The sequence below is a fragment of the Callorhinus ursinus genome, unplaced genomic scaffold (genome assembly GCF_003265705.2).
Source record: "Callorhinus ursinus isolate GAN/ISIS: 27379988/994484 unplaced genomic scaffold, GSC_fseal_2.0 scaffold16, whole genome shotgun sequence".
NCBI classification, from domain to species: Eukaryota; Metazoa; Chordata; class Mammalia; order Carnivora; family Otariidae; genus Callorhinus; species Callorhinus ursinus.
This window is the reverse complement of record NW_027397078.1, coordinates 3,470,488-3,480,006: the sequence shown is the minus strand read 5'-3', so window position 1 is coordinate 3,480,006 and position 9,519 is coordinate 3,470,488. Positions and strand designations below refer to the sequence as shown.

General features: G+C 42.1%; 1 protein-coding gene across 5 annotated transcripts in view; it reads left to right on the top strand.

Moving 5' to 3' along the window:
* The first annotated feature begins 2,402 nt into the window (after nt 1-2,402).
* RP2 (RP2 activator of ARL3 GTPase) overlaps nt 2,403-9,519 on the top strand; it is a 63,552-nt gene continuing 56,435 nt past the window's right edge. For 2 of the 5 annotated variants that reach the window (XM_025857964.2, XM_025857965.2), the window contains exon 1: nt 2,736-3,053. In XM_025857964.2, coding sequence (XP_025713749.1) covers nt 2,952-3,053 — 102 coding nt within the window. In that variant the 5' untranslated portion in view covers nt 2,736-2,951. Of the gene's footprint in view, nt 2,534-2,735; nt 3,054-9,519 lie in introns of those variants that run through there. The other 3 variants (XM_025857963.2, XM_025857962.2, XM_025857966.2) reach the window with 2 other exon arrangements.

Sequence of the window (9,519 nt, the reverse complement as noted above, 5' to 3'; positions counted from 1 at the left end):
AGACCTCTTCAGGTCTGTCTTCTGAGAAGTAACTATGCCACTTCTGTGGCCAAGACACATGGGAAACCCAGACTCTCTCAGGGACCTGTGGCCAGGTACAAACCCACAACCCACCTTTTTAACATAGCTGAATATATCTAAGCTGAATACAAAGGGCAGCCTTCTACAGAAAAGAAGTCACAGGGTGTAAGTAGCAGGAGGGGGATAGGCTGAAGGAACAACCGATTTCTGCCTGGACTCTTCTTCGGAGTTAAGAACTGCCGGCCCATGTCCCCTTTGTAGTACCTGCTCCCCACCCATGTTTGTGATATGAAGTTCATCTGTGCAGCTGCAGCAGTGAGACCAAAGGTGTACATTTGACCGAGGGAGAACCATCCTGGTGTTGATTGGCCACCAATTTATGTGGTTATCTTCCTTGAGAATCTGAACTAAGATATAAAGAGATTGTAGCATACACTTGGACAGAAAGGCCATGAGGAATCAGGCTGGGATGGCTGTTCTCAGCCACATATATGGTGCATGCCGATGGGTACGTAAAGGGAATTGGTTTGCGCCAAACAGTGGTGATGAAAAAAAAAAAAAAGTGGTGATGAGAATCCAAGGTGGGGAGAGGGGAGAAAAACAGAGAGAGGAGCAGAAAAGAAAGAGTAAGAAAGAGCATGGCAGAACTCTATTACTAGCTCTGTTCCTTGGCTTTCTAGTCCCCAATTTTTAAATTTTCATTTAATTTGATTCTTTATTTTTGGCTGGGGGTGATGGTGGGATGGGATTTAACAGAATGGGGACTTTATCTTCCCTTTTGCTTAGGGTCCCTGCAAAGATCACTGTCGGATATAGATTTTTGTTTTAGGTTTGAGTTTCTCATTAATGAATACTTCAAACCTAGGAGAGTTTTCGGGATGGTTTCTCTAAAATTGGTTTTGTTGTTTGTTCATTAAGAGGAAGAGCATCACTGAAGGACAGAGCTCCCATAGGCATCAGAAGGCGTAAACAGATACTTCTTTACTTCTTTATTTCAGATGAATCAGAAAGGAACGCATTCAGGGTAGGAGGGAGCACTGGACAACACAGGCTCTGGGTTTTTCTAGTCCCTGGTCAACCACTCTCATTGTGACACGGATTAGTCCCTTCATCTCTGTAGACCTCTGTTTCCCCTACTGCACTACATGGTGGTCACAGTTTTAACATTGTATGACTATAAAATATCTAGGGGTCTTATCCAAAACACTCTCACCTAGACCTTTCATTTCAATCAGAAGAAGAAAAAGTATGTACAGGGTAAAGGCCCTATTGCCTAAGATCTGGAACTTAAATTTGCAGTAATTTCTAATACTTGAGCACATGCACTTTTCTTCCTGATTGTGCAATAAAAGGCAGGAAGTGAAAAAGGGAACATTCTTAATGCTCAAATTAAGTTAGAGACTCATTTACAATATACACTAGATGTGAATAAGTGTGGGAAAGTAAAAAGATAACCAAATTTGAACCTGAGCTGATCCGCATTTTGGTGTCCTACCAAGATGTCAAAATACCGTACTCAGAGAATTAAAGCCACAGCTTGCCTTTTTTTAGGGAGGGCTGGGGCAGAGGGAGAGGGAGAGAGAGAATCTTAAGCAAGCTCCATCCCAGCAGAGCCTTGGGAGGGGGGCTCCTTCTCACCACCCTGAGATCATGCCTTGAGCCAAAATCAAGAGTCTCACGCTTAACCCACTGAGCCACCCAGGCACCCTTTTCTATCACATAAGCAATACATGTGTATTGTGGTAAATTTGGCCCAACTGTAACAAATGTTAATATTTGGTGTTTATATATATATATATATATAATACCTTCACACAAACCCTATACCACTTGCTTAGACCTGACTGCTTATATGGCAATGCTTATGTCCTTCACTAGGCTATAAATTTCACAAGAAGTACCCCTTTACTATAACTCTCCCTTCTCCCTCACCACACACACACACACACACACACACACACACTTAAGTCACTTTCTTGATAAGGAATATATAAAAGAGGTTATAAATACTTCCTTCACTAGCATGCATTCATTCATGCATTCATTTGACAAACGTTTTATTGAGGACCTAGCGTGGAGCTGAGCCAGCCAGGCCTAGGGAATTCAAAGATACGTGCTCTTTAAGACAGGCTTTTGGCCTCAAGAAATTCACATTTCCAATAGGGAAAGAATACACAAATAATTATTTTACTAAGTACTTGTGCAATTTTAAGAGTGATACGTAGGAATATTAAGAAAGCACGGAAGAGAAGGCAAAAGAGGGTGTGGTTGGGGGAAGTTTCTGAAGGGGACGACACTAGTCAGACAATGTGGGGGGGGCGGCGGGGGAAAGGAGGGGAAAATTACGAATTTCAGGGCCTCTTCCTGTGTCAGCTGCAATTCCTGTTCCCTCACCACTTGCATCATAAAACTGAAGCTTAACGTTCAACTGGGGATCCTTCCCGCGCCTAGAACTTGGAAACTGAGAACCAAGGGCAAAGAGACACGGCTGCCGAAGCAGGACTTTGAGCAGGTAAAGACTCTGAGCAGCAACCCCACGGAGTCCTCGGAGGGGCGGGGCCGGGCCGGGGGCGGGGTTTTGGCTGTGCGTGCGCCAGAGCCCGCAGGGCCCGCCACTGGGGGCTGGCGCCGGAGCGGGGCGTGGATTGGTTGTGTGCGTACGTCGGCCTCTCTTCATAGGCCGCGCAGGGCTCGCGCGGCTTTGATTGGCTCGCCGGGCGCTGAGTGGTCATTGGCTGCGATGGGTGGTCTGGGCGACTGAGAGGAGAAAGAGAAGGGGTGTTGGGCCTGGCGGGCTAACCCGGGCTGGGGACTGCTGGACGGCTTTGCGGGGCGGTGTCCGGAGAGCTGCGGGGCCCGGGCGCCCGGGGTTCACGCCACACTCCCAGAGGGTACCTGAACGAGCGGGCCGGCGGGGAGTAACCGGGACCATGGGGTGCTTCTTCTCCAACAGGCGGAAGGCTGAGAAGGAGTCGCAGCCCGAGGGCGGGGAGGAGCGGCCGAAGCAGTACAGCTGGGACCAGCGCGAGAAGGTAACCAAAGTCCCGTGGCCGCTGGTCTCAGGCCCTCCCGGGCCGCCCCGCGAGGGTCCCTGGCGGCCCGGGAGCCCTGAGAGGGCCGACCCAGCAGCTGCAGCTCTCTTGCGCGCGCTCTCCTCTCTGAAGCGAGTAGTTGAAGTCGGGGGGAGTGACTTTTTGGGGGTGCGGTGGAATACAGCGCTGGAGGGGGCGCCGCGGGGAACTGCGAAGCGCTGGAAGGGGGCTTAGAGCTCATTGTCAGAGCCCTGGGGGCTTTCCCTGCGCTCCAGGGGTGGACTCCGGGGAAGCAAGGAGAGCCGGGAATGCCCCGAAATCTGCTCATTTCACCGGCAGCGCCGAGCGGCGTTTTGTCCAGTCCTCGAGTTACACGTGGGACCGATTCTCATCTTTTTCGCGGCTCATGTTCGTCTGTGGCCGTTTTCTCTTTTGTCTGCCCTAGCCGCTAAATCTCTTGGGTGCCTAATGGTATATTCCACTGCTGGATTTTTCTCAGTTACGAAGCGAACTGTTGAGCGTACGGCTTTGCTTTTCCTCCTCTTCCAGTTACCCGAAAGGAATAATGAAAATCGAATCAGTCTTGGAACGTATGTCAGGACTGTATGGTGAAAATAACCAGCATAAACCAGGCAGTATTTTACTGTTGTTTTCAATGAATGAAAACGCCCTTCTTTTTACTTTTGTATACAGCCAGAAACGAGAAAGCTTTGAAACGTACCCTAGTGTTGCACAAAACACACTTAGTCATAAATTTCATAATGTTTCCTCTTTCTACATAGTTCTGCATTTGTGCTTAGTAAAATCCTTTGATAGATTTGGCAATTATTTTTCTTTTCCAAACAAAAAGATGTTTAAATAAACGTTGTAAACAGTTACTTCCTTGCTTAATGCAACTTATCTTTATGCGTGGATACTTCATAGTGAAGTTCGTATTGACTGTTATGATTTCATAGCCCTTCCTGCGTGATTTTCAATCGCCAGAATAATTTATTCATGGAAACGCAGTTCTCCGAGTGTCAGATTTAAGCAGTTGGAAGCTTTCTGCAGAATTCTTGAGCCGCATCTTTCTACCCCGTTTCTCAGATCCTTCTTGGGTTGCATGGTATATTAATTCTCTTACCTATACATGATAGCATCATTTTATTGCGTAGGCATGGAAAGTGGTGTGCTTTCTGTCATACAAGAAGATTGCACCTATCATTCGGAGTTATTTGGTGGACAATTTTTAAAAAGATTCATTTCCTCAGCCTTAGTATTTCTAACAATGCTCTTTAACCTTGAACTGTCTGCCATAGAGAAGCTTGTGTATTTGATTTTTATTTTAGCTTTGTGTTTTGAAACCATAGGCTAAAACTAAAGTGCTTTTATTAATTTTTTTATTTAGAGTAGTCTCAGTTGCCCTTTGACTCATTACTTCGTAATAAATGGTCTTACAGTTAACCTTTATTAACATAATGTTCAGGTTAGTTAGAATCTCATATGTTAATCTTTCTCTGGTTTTTTTTAGATGTTATTTATTTATTTATTTGAGAGACAGAGAGAGAGAGAGAGGGACGAGCAGACTCCAGGCTGAGTGTAGAGCCCAATGCAGAACTCAGTTCCATCACCTTGAGATCATGACCTGAGCTGAAATCAAGAGCCAGAGGCCCAACGGACTGAACCACCCAAGCGCCCCTTTCTCCTTTTAGATACATGGATGTATTCTGTGATTTTTTTTTCTTTTTCTTTTTGGCTAAGTAAATGCATCGAAAAATAGAATAGTGGACACCAACATCTAAACTTTTCCCCCATATGAGCATGTAAACTTTCATTTGTAGACAGTTTTGAGCTTACAGGGAGCATTTTTGGGGAACACTAGTAGGTACTGTAGTTGTAGATGTGTAAGACATATTACTGGATATGTAAAATAAGCTCATGCTTCTGGGTCTGTACATAATAAAAGTTAAAATATTGATCAACTCACCTAACCAGAATTTTTCTTACTAAATGAACATTATATTTTGAAAACAACCCAGTTTAAAACTCTGTTGGCCTATTAGAGAAAGAGAATTACTAGCTTACATTTTGAGACAGTGGAGCTACCACATTTCCCAACATTGCTTTACCTTGTGGGGATTTTTTCTTTTTCTTTAGGAATTTTTTATTTTATTTTATTTGTCAGAGAGAGAGTGTGCGAGAGCACAAGCGTGGGGACTGGCAGGGGCAGAGGGAGAAGCAGGCTTCCCGCTGAGCAGGGAGCCCAATGCGGGGCTCGATCCCAGGACTCTGGGATCATGACCTGAGCCAAAGGCAGACACTTAACCGACTGAGCCACCCAGGCATCCCTTCTTTGGAATTAGGAGTGCGCTCTAGGGTGCCTCATTTATAGTAGCCTGCTAAATTTTATATGATTTTACAGATTTTTTTTCTAGTTCTTTCTCTCTCATAAGGCCAGTCTAGGCTAGTGTACAAATGTTCTGTATTAATCCAGTGATACTTCTGCTGAGTTTAGTATGGTCTTGCTTGCCCCTAGAAGATTTCAGTTGTACCTTAAAAGGAACAGAATGCAAATATAGCCCAGAGAACATAAGTGAGATACGTTTTAAAGTTACATCAGACAATTGCCATTCAACTTTAGTTGTAAAAACATAATTCATTGCCTGAAAAGTTTCCTTGCAATTTGGAAAAGTGGTGTTTAAATTTTTCCTTAGGTTGTGTAATCAGAGTATCTTTGTTGAGAGGCACCCTCTGGGTTTTGGGTTTGGAGTTATGTAATTGGGTCAGTCTTAGGGGACTGAAGCTAGGAGAAATTGTCTCAGGATGTTTGGAGACTAAGTGTTGTCATGGCAACTGATATACTGTAATCAGCAGTGTATGAACCTTATTTTCTATTGGTGCTAACTTGGAAAAAGTGAAAAGCTTACTGTACAATTACTACATTGACATGAGAAATATTTTTGGATTGTAAGTTTTTTTTAATTTAAATCCAAGTTAGTTAACACATAGTGTGTTATGAGTGTCAGGGGTAGAATTTAGTGATTCATCAGTTGCATACAACACCCAGTGCTCATTCCATCAAGTGCCCTCCTTAATGCCCATCGCCCAATTATCCCATCCCCCCACCCACCTCCCCTCCAGCAACCGTCTGTTTGTTCCCTGTTGTCAAGAGTCTCTTATGGTTTGCCTCTCTGTCCATTATTACCTTATTTTATTTTTCCTTCCCTTCCCCTATGTTCATCAATTTTGTTTCTTAAATTCCACATATAAGTGAAATCATATGGTATTTGTCTTTCTAATACCCTCTAGTTCCATCCATTTTTAAATTATTTGGAAAGAAATGCTTTTACACTTTTTATCTGTATGCTGCCTCTCGTGGCTAGGCAAATTATTTAATATATAAATACTCAAACACCAAGGAATACTCAAAATTATAAAAATTATCCCTGCCCTTAAAGAGCTGACTGTTTTATTGAGTTAAAACAGGAATATTTAAGTGCAAACAAGGAAAAGATGAGTGGTACGGAAAAGTCATTTTCATTTTCCAGTTATTCATACCAGTACTCCTCCTGGATGATAGAAATGAGGATTCGTCCTCTAAACAGTGATGGCATAAGTGAATTTGAGTATGGACAACACATCTTGTATCCATTACATTTGTCTCATATTTGATAGAAATAAAACTAAACAAAAGCCTTATACCAGAGATTCAAGTAACTGCATTTTATTTGGTGTCTGTTTCATGACTTTGGATAAAGCAGTCAATTCGTGCACTTCAGGTTCCTCGGCTATAAAATGGGACAATGCTAAGGATTACTGTTTAACAGCGTGAAGCCCTGTCCTGACAAAAGGGGGTTAGACAGTAATGGTCACCTCTGAAGATAGAACTCAGACCAGAGATTGGACAGGACAGAACCGGTCTTATAAAGCAGATCATAATTCCTGGGGTTGTTCATCAGTGGAAGGAGTGGCTTTGTGAGGAACTAATCTCCATATTAGTCAAAAGATTTCAGACAGCGGTTGGATGGCCACTTACTGGAAAGAAGTATCTGCATTGAGTAGGGGGCTAGATGCTGTTTTTAGCCTTTTAAGTATGTAAAGTACATATTCTAGTTATCAATTGCTGCATACCAAACCACTCTAAAACTCAGTGGCTTAGAATAATGGCAAGTACTTATTTTGTTCACAACTCTGCGATTTGTGTAGGGTTTATCAAGTTTGGCTCTCTGCTCTCTGCCGCATCAGATGCAGCAGCTTGACTGGGGGCCGGAGGATCTGCTTTCAATATGGCTTAATAACAGAGCTGGCTGGCAAGTTGATTCTGGCATTTGGCTAGGGCTGAGGGCCCGGGGCCTCTTCACGTAGCCCAGGCTTCTGCACAGCATGATGGCTGGGTTCCAAGGGCAAGTGTCCTAAGAGAGACCGGGAGAGGCTGCATGGCTTTTTCTAACTAGCCTCTTAAGTGATGTAGCATTACTTTGCCACTTTCTCTTGGTTGAGGTATTCACAAGTGCCCACCCACGTTCAAGGGGAAGGGACCTTTTGATGGGAGGAGGATCAACGAATTTGTCCACATGTTTTAAATCTTTTACGTAAAGTTGTTGTTACTGTTTTTTAAAGGAGATAACTAGCTCTTTGTTTATTCATTTTAAAAACAGCTTTATCACTAATCACCAGGGAAATGCAAATTAAAACCACAGTGAGGGGCACCTGGGTGGCTCAGTCGATTAAGCCTTTGGACTCTTGACTTCCGCTCAGGTCATGATCTCAGGGTCATGAGATAGAGCCCTGTGTTGGGCTCGGTGCTCAGTGGGGAGTCCGTTTGGGATTCTCTTCCTCTGCTCCTCCCCCTGCTCACACGCACATTCTCTGTCCCTCTCAAATAAATAAATAAATCTTAAAAAAAACCCCACAATATCACCTCATACCTGTCAGAATGGCTAAAATAAAAAACTCAAACAGCAAGTGTTGGCCAAGATATGGAGAAAAAGGCATCCTCTTGCACTGTTGCTGTTGGTGGGAATGCAAACTGGTGTGGAATACAGTACGGAGGTTCCTCAGAAAATAAAAAACAGAACTACCCCACTATCCAGTAATCGCACTACTGCGTAATTGCCCAAAGAATACAAAAACACTAATTTGCACCCCTATGTTTATTGCGTCATCATTTACAATAGCCAAATTATGGAAGCAGCCCAAGTGTCCCATCAATAGATGAATGGAAAAAGAAGATGTGGTATACATATAATGGAATATTACTCAACCACAAAAAGAATGAAATCTTGCCATTTGCAACAACATGGATGGAAGCTAGAGAGTATAAAGGCTAAGCGAAATAAGCCAGTCAAAGAAAGAGAAATACCATATGATTTCACTCATGTGGAATTTAAAGAAACAAAACAAACGAACAAAGGAAAAAGAGACACAAACCAAAAAACAGACTCGTAACTATCAAGAACGAACAGATGGTTACCAGAGGGGAGGTAGGTGGGGAGATGGGTAAAATAGGTAATGGGGATCAAGAGTACACTTATCTTGGTGAGCACTGGGTAATGTATGGAACTGTGGAATCACTATTGTACACCTGAAACCTAACATTCTATGTTAACTACACTGGAATTAAAATTTTTAAAAAACAGAAAAAAATATGTTGAGTCCTTAAAAAGGACTAGAAATAAATGTCTAAATTTTCTAAAGTTTTTATAATAAGCATGCCTTATTTTTATAATCGGATATATATGCAGTGTATATAAATAGAAATATTAATAAATGCGATCTCTGGGGGAAAAATATATAATTAATGAATACCTATAAAAGACTAATATAGATTTCTACTTGACTATTATTTTATTATAATTCTATTCAAATCTGTATAAACATAAAGCCAGGCATAAATCCCTTATGTTTACACTATTCTAAAGTGATTAAATAAAAAAAGCTTAAGCACATATAATAATGAAGCAAATAAAATTAAACAGTTTTAATATAAAAAATAGCTTTATTGAGATATATCTACCATACAGCTTACTTAAGGTATACAGTTCAGTAGTTTTAGTAAGTTCACAGGGTTATGATGCCATTACTATGATCTAATTTTAGAACATTTTCATTCCCCACAAAAGAAATCCATACCTATTAGTAGTTCTTCCCACTTCCCTCTCTCCCCACCCCCAGCCCTGGGAAACCACAATTTTACTTTCTATCTCTATAGATTTGCCTATTTTACACATTTCATATAAGTGGAATCACACAGTATTTGGCCTTTTGTTACTGGCTTCTTTTCACTTAGCATGTATTTGAGATTCATCCATATTGTAGCATGTATCAGTACTTTATTCCTTTTTATCGGTGAATAATATTCCACAGAATAGATAATTACTTATAACTTTTATTTGTCCAGTTTATTTATCCATTCCTCAGTTGGTGGACATTTGGGTTGTTTTCGCTTTTTGGCCATTACAAATAATGCCGCTCTGAATATTTGTGT